The 18,488-nt window shown below is 35.8% G+C and overlaps 1 protein-coding gene across 2 annotated transcripts in view; it reads right to left on the minus strand.

Moving 5' to 3' along the window:
- Window positions 1-185: 185 nt before the first annotated feature.
- Window positions 186-18,488, minus strand: part of FMR1 (FMRP translational regulator 1) — a 29,325-nt gene continuing 11,022 nt past the window's right edge. Inside the window, exons 4-15 of one of the 2 annotated variants that reach the window (XM_042876314.1) lie at window positions 17,892-17,963; window positions 17,484-17,632; window positions 16,329-16,422; window positions 16,124-16,240; window positions 10,613-10,783; window positions 10,431-10,509; window positions 8,690-8,799; window positions 6,555-6,641; window positions 5,248-5,443; window positions 3,884-4,063; window positions 2,461-2,543; window positions 186-786 (exon numbers count right to left, since the gene is read on the minus strand). In XM_042876314.1, the coding sequence (XP_042732248.1) occupies window positions 625-786; window positions 2,461-2,543; window positions 3,884-4,063; window positions 5,248-5,443; window positions 6,555-6,641; window positions 8,690-8,799; window positions 10,431-10,509; window positions 10,613-10,783; window positions 16,124-16,240; window positions 16,329-16,422; window positions 17,484-17,632; window positions 17,892-17,963 (1,500 nt within the window). In that variant the 3' untranslated portion in view covers window positions 186-624. The remainder of the gene's footprint in view (window positions 787-2,460; window positions 2,544-3,883; window positions 4,064-5,247; window positions 5,444-6,554; window positions 6,642-8,689; window positions 8,800-10,430; window positions 10,510-10,612; window positions 10,784-16,123; window positions 16,241-16,328; window positions 16,423-17,483; window positions 17,633-17,891; window positions 17,964-18,488) is intronic. The other variant, XM_042876315.1, reaches the window with a different exon arrangement.

Genomic DNA, 18,488 nt, shown 5'->3' on the forward strand with positions numbered 1-18,488 from the left:
CATCTTCCCTGAATTCTGCATCCAAATATAGTATTCCTACCTGCCAAGATATAAAAAAGGCACAGATCATACAACTTTTTTTGCTAATGAAAATGACAACTGTTACATCACACATATTTCAGGGTCCACTAAAATACTGAAAAAGGTGGACCAGAACGTGACACAGGACATAAAACGACATAGCATTTCATGAAGAACTTGTAAGTTAGATTGAAAACAGAAGCCAATTTGATTACTGCAAACACTATTTATTCTGAGAATTGAAATTGAGCAGTGATTTTGACCCAGTGCGTTAAAATGGTACAACTGAACAGAAAGTTTACCAATGCACAGCTCAGTATTTTTAAAACAAACAAAAAAGGTTCTTTAATTGTTTGAAGTGCAATATGTACTTGAAAGCGATTTTCGGAAATTCAGGTATTTTTTATGCAAATATTTTAATAACTTTTTATTCTGAAAACAACTGCATACTGTTGATGTTAAAAAAAGGCTAACAGAGAACACATGTTCATTTCATGCCCTGCGCCATCTTGCCTACTATTTGTCTTTGGCCTAACAAGTTTCTCTAACGTGGAATAGGAATTACTGAACAGTATAGGAAATATGACTTCAGACTTATGCAGTTTAGGGTACTCCGTTCACCAGCGGCTGTTGGCCATCTGCGTTGTCCGCTTTCTCTTTCTTCTGATTACGTTCTTTACCTGTGCGCAGCCGGCTGCCTTCACTGGAGGTATTCTGTAATGTTTTAGTGTGAACACTCCTTTCATTATTGCAGTCAATTCTGATCTGGAACAAGTCAGAGTTATATAAAGCATTCTCCTCCTTTTGTCTACCCCTTACGTACTTGCAACCTTTGCAGCCAGGAAGGAGAGCTTTTTATTAAAGTCAGAAAAGTAGTGCCAGATCCTTAAGGCTTTGTTAAATACAACTAGCTGAAAACAGGCACCACATGATTATGTTTGTTTGAAAAAGCCATGTTCCTTGAAACACACACACAAAAAAGCCACCTCACACTCTAGACTACCTAGCCTTTGAAAGGCATTCCCTGCACTCACACCCTCCCGAGACTGGAAGAAAAAGTGTACGTGCAAGAAGTTGAAGAACTTTCAGTACATGTAACTCTGAAACATCATTTCATTTTTAAAAATTCAAGGTTTGAGTTGTATAGAAGCATTTTGAAAAAAAGAGTTCTAGAAAAATCATGAAATGGTATCAACAATAAAAAGTCACCTACCCATGCACCTTTTGAGCCTGAAAAAAAAGTCACTGAATCCACCAACAAGACTGACATGACTGTTATAAATAGCCACATTTTATGAACACTCAAATAAGCATTAAATGTTTCTAACTTGTAGGAGGTAATCCCTTAGTGCTACTTCTAGCTTATTACTTAAAATACTACAAGAAGGTTTTATGATTTGATTTGTCAGGTTTCAAGCATATTTCAGTACTAACTTAAAACAAATTACCTCTAAATCTCAGAGCAACAGAAAAAAAAATTATGACTGATGATTTTCTTTCTTTCTTTTTCCCCAGTATCAACATTTGCCTTCATTTACTTCGTCCTCCTTTACCTACTTAAAGTAGGTAACAGCTTATTAACAATAAAGTCAATTGCTGATTAGCCAAAAAGATTCATCTGAATCTCATCAGAACTCCCTGTAACACCATGCAAAAGGTGGCAACTACTCATTTTCTCCTCCCAGTGTAACTCATCCTATGCAGTAAGAGATGGTTGAAGGTCTGCACATTGCACACAAAGCGAGAACAGTTTCCGTTTAGGGAAACTTCAAGTATATACCTAACTTTGCCCAGTGAAATGCACTTGAAAAACTGTACCAGTATCCTTATAAAAATATAAGTACTTCCAGTATGTGACTTGAACTGTTTCTTCATTTGCATACTTAATTTCTCTGGAGATTATGGCTGCAATACACATACCTTTCTGCTTAAGCATTCTTTTTCCTCAGTTACACTGCTTGTGTTGAAAAGATAAAAACAAGAGTAGACAACATCTCAAAAGAAAAAAAGAATTATAGGCTAATAATTATAAAGATACAATAAAGCTGCCTAGTAAAACCTCAGGGCTCAGAAGCAGAGTTTTAATCCAAGGGAAAACTAAGCTCAGGAAATAAGCTCTAAACTATCAGTCAATTCGTGGTCAGTTTGAGCTGAAAAAAAAAAATAAAAATAAAAATCAAACAATGCCACTTAGTACTTTCAGAGACTGATAGCAAAACAAAGACCTCCAAAGCATCCTCCACATTAGGTAGCTGCATCTTGATGTATCAGGTAGCATGAATGCTAAAAAATACAGAACACGGCTATTCTTGTAAACACGATTAGAAAATGAGGAACCACAAGGCTCCCATGTCGGCTGCTGTTCTGAAGAATCTACTGTTAGTATATAACGATCACGAAATTTTAACCACTGCGTAGTTCTAAGAAGATAAAAATTACCAGTAGAGATCCATCTGCTGTTCTCCCTTTCGCATCTCTTGAATTACGCTGACGGTTATCTGTTCGTGACTGCTCATCACTTCCTGCAAAAAGAATTAACTATGTTTCTCAATAAGGATGTAGAATTTTATTTAAAAAAATGCAGTAACAGGTAATTACTCCCAAGTTTCCATCCTAAAGAACATTAAAAAATACCCTCGATAGAACAGCAACAGTTCTTCAAGTATGACTGAAGAATCACCACAGAAGATCTTCTCAGGTGGTAAATCACAGTAGACAAAAACCATAGCACTTAAAACAGTAGAGTTTAAGAAAGACCACCACCTGAAGGCAACTGAAGATGTCTTACCACATGATCAGCCACAGGACAGAAAGACACAATCAACTTAAGTACAATTTAACATATCACAGTCTCTGTAATGACTCTCTAATACTGTATTCCTTTTTTTCTGGAAAAAAATCTTGTTGAACCAAGCAATATCCATAATTTGAAAAAGCATTTCAAAAAATATGCAAAGTTGTAGAATAATTATTTTAAGTGTATTCAATGAAAAAAATCACACCAGTAAAGAAAATTTAACTCCAATGAGTTCACCCATTTTACTTTTGTTTCGCCTTTTCCATTCGACATGTAAATTCCAAATTTATATAACCCTATTGCATGGAAACCAAATACAAGAAGATGGGAATATAAATGATAGGAATGTGTAAGATTCTAAGACATTTTACATACACTGCCAAAACAGAATTTGATTTCTTGACCTCTGTAAGTAGTGACATAACCCACAAGCATAAGTCAAGACACGTGTTAGGAGAGCAAATTATATGAAACAATCACAACTAACTCATATAGGGAAGAAACTTGTTATAGAATGCATGAAAGGACCTCAGAATGCCTTCTCAGCAAGTCTCCTTATGACAAACTCTGGGCAGTGGCTTATGTACTTGGAGTTTAGGGCTGCCAATTATAAGGACCTCCGTGAGCTGAAGGAATTGGCTGACTGGAAACTCATTAACATTAAAGAGGAACTTGAAGTCCCACAGCTTCTGAGTAACTCCATCCAACAGTGTCTGTTGTAGACAGACTGCCTATACAGCAGCTCCAGAGGAGGAGCTACGGTAGTCTGCTGGACAACAACTCGAATAGACATAAGCATGCTATCACAGCAGTGACAGCCAGCTGAATAATGACTTGTGTTACTACGTGTAGTCAGCAAGTCAAAAGAAGGGATTTCCCTTCTGCTCAACATTCAGTACACATACTAAGTGTTTAGTTTAAAGAGACTGACAAAGTGCAGAGAATTCAAAAGAGGGCTTCTGGGAAGGCTAGGGTGTTGAAGTACATTACGTGAAACAAGAGGCTGAGAGAACTTTGCTTAAGAATACCAACACTGACCTTCTCCAGAATTAAGTCTAGATTTACCTTTGAATCCTCCACGACCCCTCCCTCCTTGCCCTCTTGCACCACCTCCACGTCTTCGTCCATCTCCTCTGCGAAGGTAGTTGTCTCGTTCCTCTTCTGCTTGGGCTAATGACCAATCACTAAGTTCATCTCTGTGATCAGATTCTGTTTCAGAAGCATTCGATGCTTCAGAATTAGTTCCTATCAAAAGGATACAAAAAAAAAAAATCCAAAGTGTGCCACTGTAGCTCACTATTACAACAGAACAAAAAAAACATACATACACTTGAAAATTTTAGTTTTCAACAATTTTGGAATTCTTGTTTCCCAATCTCTAACACAGATGTACTTCTCCAGAAAGTCAATACAGGTACGTTCAATAAATCAGAAGTACACATCAGTTTAAGTTGTGCACCACACTTTCATGGTTACTTGGTTTTAATAGTCTTATCAATTATTAGGTCTGTTGTGCAAATGTAGTAAGTCTAGTCAGGTTTAAAAGAGACTGAATTCCTGAATTTAACTTGTCCTGTCTCAGCCCACACCCAATACTCCTTTATTAAAATGGGGAAAAAAAGGCTAGAAATGTATCAGACTGAAAATACTGTCAACTCTGTAATTTTTGTAGCTAATAGATCACTTTGCTGATAGTTTCATTCTTTATCCCAATCTTACTTTCATATAACACTTCTTAGCCATGTCAGCCTTTATCTTTTTGAAAAAATCATAAAGGGGCTTCTACAGAAAAACACTGGTCTTCTGCTACATTGAATGTATTCCTGAATTGTCTTACCAAGCTCATACAGGCCTTTCAGTCAGGACAAATATCAGCAGGCCTTTATTCTGGATACTGAGGTTACAAACAGCTCTGAAGTTAAGATCCCAAAACTATCCATTAATAACTTAAAGTTTAAAAGAACAAGCTTATTTTCTTGACTATGCTCTTCTAGTAAAAAAAAAAAAACACAAATTGAACTTAATATGTGGTAAGCACTCCTGTAAATTGAACTGCATACAATATCTTTTCTGATTTTATTTTTATTTATACAAAGATATCCTCTTAGAGGGAAATGGAAAACCAAGGCACCACTAAAAACTGGTTAAAATACAGATAAAATAACAATCTCTGCCCTAAACAGTTTATACATACACGTGCTCTTAGAGACAGAAGCTATGTGAAAATATTAGCAGTAAATTTCATTTCAGCATATTTTCTACAGCAAAAAAGCCATTAAACAGTCTTCAAATTTCATTACTTAATATGAATTGAATTTCTCATTGAACACTCATGTTTCCAAAGAATTAACTACTAATAGAACAGGATTCAAGAAAGCAATATCTAATTGGCTACTATGAAAACTGTAAGCACGTTTCTAGTTACCTACCCGAAGCGTAGCCTGGACCACGTCTGCTATGCCCTCTGTTTCTGTAAGGTCGACTACCTCTTCCGAGCCCTGGACCTTCATCAGTCATATATCCTTTTTCTTTATCTGTACGATTTGGTGGCGGCCTAGAAGTAGCTCCGATCTGTCGAAGCTGCTCATCAATCTGCAATCTTTCCAAACGTAGCTGGTCCACCTCCTATGGAAACACAAGCATAACAAAGTCAGATGTAACCATATGTGATGATCCAACTGCATTTATCAGGACAAAACCAGAAGTGTTTCTGATGATAATCTATTTCATTCTTCGAGAATAATCTGTTGTATAGTTATGAAAATGTTAAATATACAGTGAAATTCACATCTTTTATTTTTTTATACAGTAATAACCATTCATACTGTCCCAACAACAGCATGGTGTAAACTTCAGGTAAGATTTCACCACAAGCTTCCTATTCTTGCATACAGAAAACAGGAAAATTAAACAATTGATGTAAACAAATGATGTAATAGCATGGTTTCATATAAATGCCTGGACGTTATATTGTTGTTAAATTCTAGCTAACTATAACAGTATCAGGGACATAAAGAAGCATCAAAGCATAGAACACAAAGTGCTGTAACTCAGACGCAGAAAGACAGTTGGCACATGGAACTTCTGAACACACGTAACAACTAGAAAAGATACACAAACAGGAGCTATTGACAGCAACATGCTTAGAAAGCACTTCTGTTACACACTGAGAAGTTGCCTAGTTAATATCAACAGCTGGTAGCAACCTTTATTCTCTCTCATTTGTTTTTTTTCTTTTTGTTCCTTTTTTTTTCCTTTTTTTTTTTTCCTCCTTTTTTCTTTCTAAATTGAGAAATCTATTTATAAAACCCAAAAAAGTTTCACCTCCACCAGAGAACAACTGAGGTTGGAAGGCATCTTTGAGGCTCACCTACTCCAATTAGGACACTGTCAAGCCCCTTCAATACTTAAAGAAATGGGATTTCTCTCTTCCTTGTATTTGAGATTGATTTTTCTTCTGTTTCTTACTCCATTGCTTGTGCATTCTAAAAAACCACGTATTTTTATTCCACCCTTTTGATAGTCAATTCTTTCAAAAAATAAACAAGCCAAAAGCCAAACCAAGAACCAAGACCAAAAAACCACTGTGGCTTTTACAATAAGCCTTTTTAGATTGACTGGATAGAATATCAATTTTTCAAAAGCCTTTGGGGCCCGAACAGATTTTGTTTATCATCCTCCTCTTACCTTAAGTATTAGAAAAATTACAGTAGCAGAAAAGCAGTTTTATCCTCACCTTTAAATAATTAAGATGATAATCCAGAAGAACAGTTGCGTTAGTGATGCTATCCTTGGTTCCAACAAATACAAATGGTACCATTCCCTAAAACACAGCAGCATAGTAACATTAATCCAATGGTTACTGATTAACCATGAAGTATCAAAGAGAACCTAATGTTTTTATAAACCAGAAAAAAATTTTTACAATATGGATAAACATAAAATCAAAATAAGACAACAGTATATTTAAATTTTATGCTGACTAGATCATCTAGACCAGATTCTCCTGATGCTAAAAGCTAACGTTGCTTAAAAAAAAAACCAAACTTAGACAACATCCACATTTTTTTCCATATCAAATGAAATAATAAAACATACCATATTTCTTCCCTTCTTTCATAACTAGCATCACCTTTGTTGATCATGTTTGCTCTCACACAGCTACTTTTAAGCTGCAGGTCATTAAAGAAAACTTTCAGCTTTTAAAAAATTAACACCATCAAACAGCCCCAACTTATCTTTCTTAAGGATTTCTCAATTGGTAAAAGGCAAACCAACACATCAAGCAAGAATTACTAACATATATGCTGTTACCTTTGAAGCATTCTAAGTCATTCATTAGGTAACTGGAAGAAAGTAGAGCTAGAGTTGAAGTTGTAATGCCTGGAATTACAACCTTTTCAGATAAAGTACCTGAAGATCAACTTAGGTGATTAACTAGTCCAAGAAATCTGCCTATCGGGGCCCCGAGCACTAAAAACAGCTAAACTTTACTACTGCCCACACAAATACGAGCTAGATTTAAACTACTTGAGACTATCAGTGGCAGCCTCAGAGCAGTAAAAGCTTTACTGTGAACTGAAAAAGTCAAACTAAGTCTTCTAAAGACTCAAGACACTGAAACCTATGTCAGTGCAGACAGAACTTGATCACCCTAACTGAACTTACCTATAATTGAATAAATAAATAATCACTAGGTTACCTCATCACAACCTTTAAGCATGTACTTAACTTCCACCATACATACAGTTGTTAAACAACTGCATTTGAAACAGATTTGCTTTTGCCCCCATACTCCTTCAGCTGAGAGTGACCGAAGATGCTCTTAAAAAGCAAAACAATAAGTACATTCATAGCTTGCTGAAGCTCCCTGAAATGACAGTGACAGAACTATAATATTTCTATTTTTTTTTAAATGGGCAAATGACCCATTAGATTTTATACATCTACACTAAATATACTGCAAGGAAAAAAATGCATACAATTCTTTTATTCTAGGAAGCCTCAATACTAACACTAGATTTAACAAGGATTAGAAATCCTTTAGCCACTGGCATGTTCAACTGAAATATAAAACTTAAAGTACGCCAGGTAATGCGAGTATTTAATAATTAAGTTTTTTTTAAAATATAAAAAAACAACAGAATGGGCATTAACCACTTCATAGTATAAGCTTAAGTAAAAGACTATTGACTCAAAAACAACTTAAGAAAAAAGCAGATGCACACTGTCACTTTTAGCCAAGGGGCCTGTGTGTACAAACGACAACTCATAACAATTCGAGCTAGTAATAATGTCAAGCAATTTCAGCCCTACAAAGAATTCAAAGTGCTTCTTTATCAAACCTTATTTCTAGCTTCAAAGCAAAACCAGAGTCTTCCACCTAGTTTCTGAAGTGAATTCTGAGCAACTTATGGGCATAAAAAATTTAGAGACAAATAATATAGCACCATAACAAACATTTCACTTAAAAAAAGTTAAATCTGACAATCCTGATATAAAATTAAGCAAGTTATGAAACCGCACACAAAATCCATGGTAAGATCCTGATCCACTTCAGTCTTAAGAGACAAGAACCCAATGCTGTATTCAGATTTAAAACCAGACTACAGTTCTTCACAAAAAGCAAGCCTGCAACATTTGTCTCTGCATCCTGGAAGACTAGTACACATTCTTTTCTAATATGACATAAAAATAAGTTTACAAGGACCAACTCTTCTCTGCCATGCTTTGACCTGAGGAGAAAGAAATACCCACATTATAGTCAGAACTTCACCTTACCATTATGAAGGTAGAAGGAAGAATCTATGTTATCACTGGGCAGAATACAACCATCAGATAACAAAGCAATCACATTGAATGAAAACATACCTCTTCTTGTGGAATATTTTTATCATTCTCAGCCTCAATTCTCACTCTTACAACACCAGATTTGTCCACTATCTCCTGAATCAGTTTTCCGTTTTTTCCAATTACTTTCCCTACAAAAAGGACACACAAAACATTCAATTCTCAGGGCTCTTCCCTAAGGATTGAAAATATTATTCTGTAAAACAAAATCATTTAGTTAACAGTGAAAGAACTTATCAAAACAGCTTGATACTCCATGACACATTTAACAGGAACACAGAATCTTATGACTGCTGAAAAGCCTACAACTTGACCTTTTTTTACAGGACATCACTGAAATGAAGGCAGTAAATATTGAGTGCATAACAGCTGAAACAATCCCTGGAGAGCAAATTAAACTTTTCTTTTAATCACACAGGACATCGTTCTTATTATTCAAAGCTAAACTAAATTTTCACTTCTGTTTCATTTTTTTGTTTTAAAACCATGAAATTTTAAACCCTAAATATTTGTAGAAAATATGACAAAAACAGCTACTAAGATCTTCTTGACCACAAGTCAAAAGCTTCTTTTGAGTAACTTACTCCATTACACCTCTTTGGTATAACAGTTCCCTAACAAACAAAACAGCAAAAAACCTTGGTGGCAAATTAAAAAAAAAAAAGTCAAACCAAAACACAAAAATGAACATTAAGTTATAAAAAAATGTATTTCCTAAAAACAAATATTAAGTAGAATTCAGCAGCATACATGAAATTCATTAAAAATTATGTATGCATACATACAGTCCATTTTGTAACCTACATTTCAGGTTATTGACTTCTATGAAACCTTTAAAAAGACAACAAAAACTTTTTTTTTTTAGTTCTGTTTGAAATTTTTTAAAGGATTATTAAATAGAAAAAACAGATGTCAAGTTTTTGCTTTATCTATGGAAAATATAAAGACTTCAGTAATGTAGTAAAAGGGTTTTGACTTCATAATCCAAACTCATTTGTTTTCTGGCAAATTACCAGAAATCAGTAAGTGAACAAGCACTATTTTGGATATGAGATATGGTTGGTCCAATTATTTATTTTAAGGAATCTAGGCCAAGAAGCAGACTAAAAGTAAAATGCTGCCAAAACCAGAAGTTGTAAACAGAAAATACACAAAGTAAAATAAATTTCAAGTAACAATAGCAGCCTATCATTTCACTTGCCCCCTAGAGGTAACAAGAGGAAATGGGATGAAGAACCTACCCTAAAGCTACTGTTCTACAACAACTCCAGAGCTGAGTGCCTTAACCAGGCCTTCAGTTTATCCTACAGTGCTGCTTCTAACAAACAAAAGCACGCCAGAAAAATACAAGACAGTGCAAGAAGTACTTCTCTGTTGTAGAGCTGAAAAAAAAAAAAAAAAAAAAAAAAAAAAAAAAAAAAAAAATCACAGCATCTTTGAAGGAAGTCATTCAATTCTTAGGCTCAATCAAGAAACTATTCTGCTTTGTATTAAGGGCATCTCTGAACTACAAACCAGCAGGTAATTCCTTACAAAGGACTGAAAAATTATACACAGAATGGGGGGGAGGGAAGGATGGGCAACAACAACAACAACAACAAAAAAAAAGTATCAAGAAAAGCACCTCAAACTCCGAGGCTTTTTATCACCTAACAACTGCTCACAAATAATTTTTCCAACTTTTTCTTACTCTGCCTCAGTTCTAAAATTAAAAACCTCAGAACGCATTTTTCTTTAACAATAGTCTCTAGTACTAACATACCTACTAAATTTCTTGGGACTTGTATGACATCTTCAGCAAACTCAAGATAACTTCTCGCCTTCTTCACTGCATCTTGATCCTAAAACACATAGGGTATGTAAGAGAAATGAGATGGGTTTTCCCAAAGCATTTATTGTTTTTTTTAATTATTATTATCTGAAAGGTTAAAGAAGGGATCTTACCTCTCCGTAAATATGGAATGTGCAGGTATCTTCATCAAGATCAATGGCAGTCACTCCAGGGACTTTTCTGGCTTGCTGAATATTAGCACCATGAGTGCCAATAGCCAAACCCATTAAGTCTTCACGAACAACAAACTGTTCATGAAATCGTGATGCAAGTTGTCTAGAACTCTGAAAGGAATCCAGATATCTGTAGTTGTAGCAATTAGATCAATGCAATTGGAAAACTATTACAACAAAAACATGATGACAAAAGGGCTGGCACAATAGAGAGGTGCTATAAAAGAAGGGAAGAAGATTGCTCACCTGTATCAGAAGATTTTAGGTTCACAGGGCAAAGCTTCACCAAGAAGGGATCTCCAGGAAGAGATCCTTCCCCAGGGGCAGTCAGCCCTTAAATGACATATAAGAGAGGTGGAACCAGGCTCCATCCCTTCCTGTCTCAAAGGTGAACTGCCTACACCTGTGCTCCCACAGCTGACTGGGTCCTTTCCCCAGGTGCTCAATCGGTGTTTCAGGGGTGACTTAACAGCTACCATACAATAATGATTAAGGAAAACCCTACGATCTGTGTAGAAAACTGCACCATTTCAAGTTAGAGCGAAACTAGTGTTGCTCAATTAAAATTCAGTCCCAAAGCTACAGAGGTAACACCCTATAGATAGATATCCTCTGTGTATAAAAGAAAAAAAAAAAAAAAAAACAGAAACTGGTGTCTACAGAAGGCAACAAAATTAAGGTGAAACTCCAATACATTGCTTAGATTCAGAGAACGCATTAAAATACTCACCCAGGAAACAATTCTACCCATTAATCTGAGAACTTCAGATTCATACTATCAAGACAAAGTCCTATTTCAGCATGGGGATAGCAGTAACTAAGCTATTAAATGAACTCTCAATCATGTTTTTGAGGCTCAGGTGACCTCAAATTAAACACCTGGTAATTGCTTCACAACTCCTATCACTTTTTCATTAAACTGCTATGGTACAACTAAGCAGTACAGAATGACTTACATCTTAACGAAGGCTTCCTATGTGAAAGAAGACACCAAGAAAAAAGTAATTAAAAATAGTTTTGAAACAAAAACAAAACATTGCTAGAAAGACAGATAAAACACACACACACACACAAAAAAAAGAGGTTAAAAATAACACTAATGACTACAATAAACAATTTTTTTAAGCAGTCCTGTGCTTCCAAGAAAACCACATCAGCAAACTTCAACTTATAGAAGTACACATGAAGCAGTTTCAGTGTTTTTGTAATTGTACTATTATAGCATCCATCACACAGCAGGCAGGAAGAAATGGGAACTGAGGACAACTTTTGAGAACTATCTTGCAGCACGCTGTGGAGTTGGATGGCATGGAAAACATCAGATAGGCAGGAAAGACAGATTTCGATACCATCGTCTTGCTAAGAACAACCCGTCAACACTGAGTGCCTCAGGTTACTAGCATGACCAGATCTTAAAGGTGGAAAAAAAAAAAAAAAAAAAAAAGCTAAGTAAAAAATGAACTGCATGAACTTCACAACCTGTTAAACAAATAGGGAAGCTGTTAAAGATAGGTGGACATTTCATTAAAAAAAAAAAAAAATACCAACCCCATAAAAATATTTTGTTTATGAACACTAAAACAATGATTGATAAATTTCTGCTACATCATCTTCATCTTTTCAAAGAAACAGATTAAGTTTTCTTATAGGATGCCCGTGTTATATGAAACCCAGGCAATCACTAAGTTAACTAGCATATGGAAACAAATCACAGTAAAATGGAAACAGTGTTCTGAAAGAAAAATAAAGTTCTATTATCATTCCAGAATCAAGAAATAATTCTATATGTATAATTTTCCTGCAGTGCACTGAAGTGGTGAAGACACAAAGCCACACTTGAAAATTGTTTGGGTGATAACAGCTGTTCAACCTCTTGCAACATGAAACTCTACAGAGGTTAAAAAAATATATGTATCTATCATGGAAATGTCCTAACTGAACTGCTTCTGTTACCTCACCCGGTCAGGTTAAAACTATTAAAACATCACTGTCAGGGAAAATTGGCCACAACAAATATTGGGAAAATATCCAAACATCATGAAATACTCAGGAATCTCTATCTAAAATTTCTTTAACTGTCTTAACGGAGACTAATACAGCAAGTATTATCTTGAATGTTTGCACATCTACATTCCAACAGTTAATCCAATAGCTGTTTTACTAGCTGATGTGTTAAAGACCAACAGATGACAGAAAAAAAACAGAAAATAGGATGACAAAAATCAATCAGTGGTTAACACAACTACCTATGTGTGTAGAAAAGATTAAATTACATCACTGGTGTCTTCAGCTATGATAGTTAATACGCACTTATATCGCATCTACTAAAGTATCATTAGTTTCTCCAGAAACTATATATTACAAGATGTATTGTATCAAAACACTGCAAAAATCTAACTATTCTCCTTGAATAGATTAGTGAGAAACAGATGTTAATTCTTAGAGGTTATGTCCAAACTGCATTCATAGATAATAAAATACAACCCAGAATATTAAAGTAGATTTCCACGTTTGTTTTTTAAAATCTCAAAATAATTAAGCCACACCCAATAGGTAAGGGAAGCAAACAAAAACTGATTTGTTCGGTTATTTTACTTCATTCTCTAAAAGTCATGTTTAAGAAGGAAAGCCACGCAACAAGCTAATATGCAGAAATGAAAGAAGGTATAAAACACAACAAAGAGAAAGGGAAAAGAAAGAGAGCCTAGGTGTAGTCATCATAGCAGTTTTACCTTTCCTACTCTGAGCTACAGAAGAAAAAACAGTAGCAGACATTCAAAGGTCTATGGCACAGAAAGGAGTTTATTTGATCAAAATAATGAACTATTAATATTGCAGTAAAGCCTGCATTCACTAAATATTTGTTCTGCACATGGATACGTGCAATATACTTGTACACCAATTAGCTTTTCAACAGAAATAATGAATACAATTTTTGCTATCTGGAGTTTTTGAGTTTGGCCAAAATTGTCTTTACAGTTCTTAATGGAAACACAATAAGGATCAGCCAACTTCTATCACACTAATTATAATCATATATACATTTATCTCACAATAACCCTTCACTAAAGTATGTCTCAGGTAGAACAAAGGCTTTCCAAGCAGAGTTGAACAAAATTCTTCAACTTTTCATGGCAGAAAAAAGGTTCACACTTTGAATGAAAGCAAGAATCCCAGATTAGTTAGGGACAGGAATTAATAACAGTGGCTTCTGGTGCACACATCTGTGCACACATCAGGATGAGCTCTGAAAAGGCTGTTGTTCTTCTCACCTCTGAAATAATACTTCACATTTCGTGAGCAACTTACCTCATATGATTGTCAGTTCTTGAAGACAACAAAAAAGGATTACTGAAAAATGACAGTGGGAGTGCTCAAGAAGGAAAATCAGTGAGAAGAAACTGGTTCCTTCTGGGTCTTGAGAATATTCAGACCCAAACTATCTTGGATTACAGCTCTCAGATACAGAAATCAAGAGACTACCAAGAGTAACAGGAACACTTCCTGTAAGCAGTGGTGAGCACACCTACTGGATATAAGAAGTTCCAACTACCACACTACTTCCCACTTAAAGCTAAAACTCCAGTAGATCTAATCCTTTCTGGGGAACAGGGTGGGGAATAATGAAATCTGGCTCAAAAACAACAGAGTTGGTATACATCCATGTAAAACCTACCGTTCAAAGTTTTATCACCCTTCTTTTTACATTCATCAACAAGAAGTTTTTGAAAATGCTGCTATGTTTTTTGATTTGTAGACATGAGAAAAAAATACAAAGATAGGTAAATTCTGAAGATTCTCTAATTTTCTAGTCTACCCCTTCCTTTTGCCCCCCCCCCCCGGGGGTGTTGAATGGACAAATATGAGTCAAACTTCTTGCCAGTCAACACCCACTCTCCAGTTACAGAAATATCAGAAGTTTTATCTGCTCTAAGATAATTTTATCTAGAGACAAACCAATCCCTTTGTACATACTGACAACAGTCTCACCCCCTCCTATAGATTCACCTCTCATTTTCATAGAATCAGAGAATCTTTTGAGTTGGAAGAGACCTTTAAAGGCTATCTAGTCCAACTCCCCTGCTTTTAAAAAAGACTCAGATAGATACATCAGGTACTCAGAGCCTGATGGGGCTTCCATCACCTCTCTGGGTAACCTCTTCCAGTGCCCCACCACTCTTATTTTAAAAAATTTCTTCCTTATAGTCAATCTAAATCTCCCCTCTTTCAGTTTGAAACAATTTCCTCTTCTTCTATCACATAAGACCCTGCTCAAGAGTCTGCCCCTCCCTTCTTATTGCTTCTCTTTAGATACTGACAGGCTGCTCTCAGGTTTCCCTGGAGCCTTCTCTTCTCCAGGCTGAACGGCCCCAGATCCTTTAGCATGTCATGGCAGGGAGGTATTCCATCCCTGGAGTCGTTTTTGTGGATTCACTCTGGACATGCTCCAACAGTCCACGTCTCTCCTGTACTGAGCATGCCCCATCAGGATGGGTGAGGTCTCAGAGCACAGAGCAGGGATGCAAATCCCCTCCCTCGCCCTGCTGGCTGTGCTGCTTTGGATCCACCCAGGATCCAATTGGTTTTCTGCACTGTAAGGGCACAGTGCTGGTCCACGTCCAGCTGCCATCCCCCAGCACTCCAGGTCCTTTTTGGTGAGACTGTGCTTTATCCTTATATCCCCCAGCTTGTGCTAGCAGTGGGGCTGCCATAACATGTGCGAGACCTTGCACTTGGCTTTGTTCACACCCTTTGGGCTATCCACTCAAGGGCTGTGCTAGAGCAGTCACTACTGAAAACTGAGGCAAAGAAGTTCAATACCTCAGCACTCCCCGTTTGTTGTTACTAGCCTGTCTGAGCTGCTCACTAGGAAGAGTACGCCCTTCCGGGCTTTCTTTTTCCAGCTGAAGTACCCATAGAAGCCTTTCTTATTCTTCTTTGCACCCCTTGCCAAGCCCAGTCCCAGTTGGCCTTCCTGACCCCACTCCTACACTGCACAGCAGCATCCCTATACTCCTTCCATGTTATCTGTCCTGATTCCACTGCCACTACATTTCTTTTGCAATATCCTGCTCTAGTCTATCTTAGTATCAAGCCACACTCCATCAATTTTCAAAAACATTAAATCAAACCTATCAAATGTGGCACTATCTGTGCAATAATGACTGATTATTTTATGGTTCATACTATGAAGTGCGTGCATATACACATACACATGTATTGATTCTTATTTAGTAACACAAAATCCTCTGAGATGGGAAGGACTGGGTGTGAGATTGTAGAGACTGTATACAAATGAGTATTTGTAAGAACAAGCCTCCTAACTATAAACTTATTACCTACTGTATCAGTAAATAATTATTTTCATCTCCCATTCAAGTCCTATCAGCTATCAACTGTTTGAGAATTATTTTTAAATCCAAAATTACTTCAGAGAATAAAAATCCATACCTCCAGTTGTTTGCTAGCTTCTTCATTTCTCAAAATCAGGGATAACTTAGTGCGAAGACTTCGAAAGTGCATATCAATCAGCATATTTGCCCGCTTCGTTGTTACATCGTTGATTGACTAAATTATTAATAAATAAAAGAATGTTTTATATATGAAATTTTCAAAGAAACTATTGCATTTGGCATGGTTAGATGTTCTTACTTACTAAAATAATAAGCTGATGGTTTTCGGAATCATATATTACAGAAAAAGCTCCAACTGCCTTTTTGAAGTCCTTATGTGCAGACTCTTTGGCGCACCTAAAAATAAAATGCTAAGAAGTTAAAATAATAAACTGCTGCATTTACAGCTTAAAAGATTCCTTTCCTAATACAAAGAATCTTAAACCCATTTATCTACCTATATCCAGTTTCCCCTTGCAATGAAGGTATCATTTCATTTGGACATAATCTACTTTACTTGCTTTACTTTTGTTTCGCTTCATGAGTAGAATACAGTTTTTAAGCTTCATGTTAACAAAAAAGCTAAAATCATTACACGCAGCAAGTCTAAAATTTCAAACGCACTATGCACCAGTATGACAAGTGACTTCACTGTAACTACTGCAGCAACTGTAACAACTTCCTGCTCATCTCACACAATACTTGGCTTCTCCAGACTTCTACTATCTACTCATTACTTAGTGAATTTGTTTGCTGTAACGCAAGCTTTCACAGTTCCAAGTCTAATCTGAATTTATAACTTCTTTCATATTGGGGCAATAACACAGGTCTCTAAAAATAATTCATTCTGAAGTGAGAAGAGGGGAATCACTATTATTCTGCATTTTAGAATTACATTCAGAAAAAAAAAATGTCAGTGTTCTGGGAGAAAACTGGTTGTTTATGTACTGCACGATGGGAAGTTTTAATCATTGCACAATTATTTGCAGAGCCATCATCAGAAAATCTTATGCCCTACAGTATGTTTTTTATTGCCATTAAATACCAGCTTTGACATTGTCAAATACTCCATCAACGAAGTACCGAACATTTACGGATTATCAATGAAGATGACAGGGAATGGATTCACAGTAATTTAAACATAACAGAACAGCTGTAAGAAAGCAAATGGCAATAAATAAAAAACTTACATCTGTTCTGCACACAACCCTTAAATCCAGCAGAACTAAATTACATTTTAAAGATAATCTTTTATATTCTGAGCTATGATCATATTCACATTTGTACCTGCTATATTTTTAAATGAATATTTTTAAAATTACTTTAGGGCAATAAGAAGCATTTTTATTCCTTCTTTCCTCAAGCTCAAGAAGTTACCCGTGTTTTGAAACAATTTGTAAAGAAATACTTGCACTTACATTTGCCTTAAATCCTCTGGTACTTCCAGTTTGATTTTATGGAAAGTATCTTTCGTTGCAGGTTTGTTAGGGTTCACAGACCTCAAACGCTCGATTGTGACAATTTCGTTGTACGTAGCATCACAGGCTGCATATTCTATTACATAAAACTGATATAAAAATAATAAAATCATCCAAGACACGTTTTATTACAAGAGTAAGAACTACACTACCAAGTTAGAGGCACTTTTGCTAACTCAAAAACGAAATCTGAACTTTTCTATTTCTAGATCAAAGTTAATGGTAATTGCAACTGTCCTAGCGAAGTAGTTTTTTGAAATCAGAGAGAAATTCTAAAGTCACTTTGCATCAAAATAAACGAAAGCAACACAAGAAAAAATAAGTATATATTTATATGCATATTCCTACCTCACCCTTTATCATTCTCACTTTAGCCAACCACCAGCAGCAGGGTTCTTTTTCATTTGCCCTGGAATAAACCTGAACAAAATACACACGTTATACAGCTGTAGCCCAAAAGCTGATACAGATTAGTATCAGCATCAGCTCTGCAAAAGACGTGAAGACCAGCACAACATATCAGTATTTACAGTCTCCAATCTAAGAACTAAATAGCATGCACACAGACAGCTGAAATAGCTATTGCAAATATAAGTAGAATATAAGACTACTTATAAAAGATCATAGAGATCTACCAGCAATTGTTGCTTCAGTCTTGCGTGCAGTCAAAAAAGAGAAAATTCAGCCTTTTGTATGTTATACAACGCTTCTTACCTGTATGCAGATCGAAGTAGTGGGGGGATGACAGGAGGACACATCTTTACTACTTCAGTACATATACGATATTGGCTGTAACTACATTAATTCTTTGACATTTTCTTATTTTTCAAATCAGAAGTTTTGCTTGCATGCTATTAAGTACTCAAAGCTCTCTTATTTTTTATAAAAATTAAAAAATTAAATATTATTGCTTTATAGAAAGTTGAAGTTTCAGGAACATGTAAT

The sequence above is a fragment of the Lagopus leucura genome, unplaced genomic scaffold (assembly GCF_019238085.1).
Source record: "Lagopus leucura isolate 7727_CA_CO unplaced genomic scaffold, USGS_WTPT01 Super-Scaffold_100016, whole genome shotgun sequence".
Taxonomy (NCBI): Eukaryota; Metazoa; Chordata; class Aves; order Galliformes; family Phasianidae; genus Lagopus; species Lagopus leucura.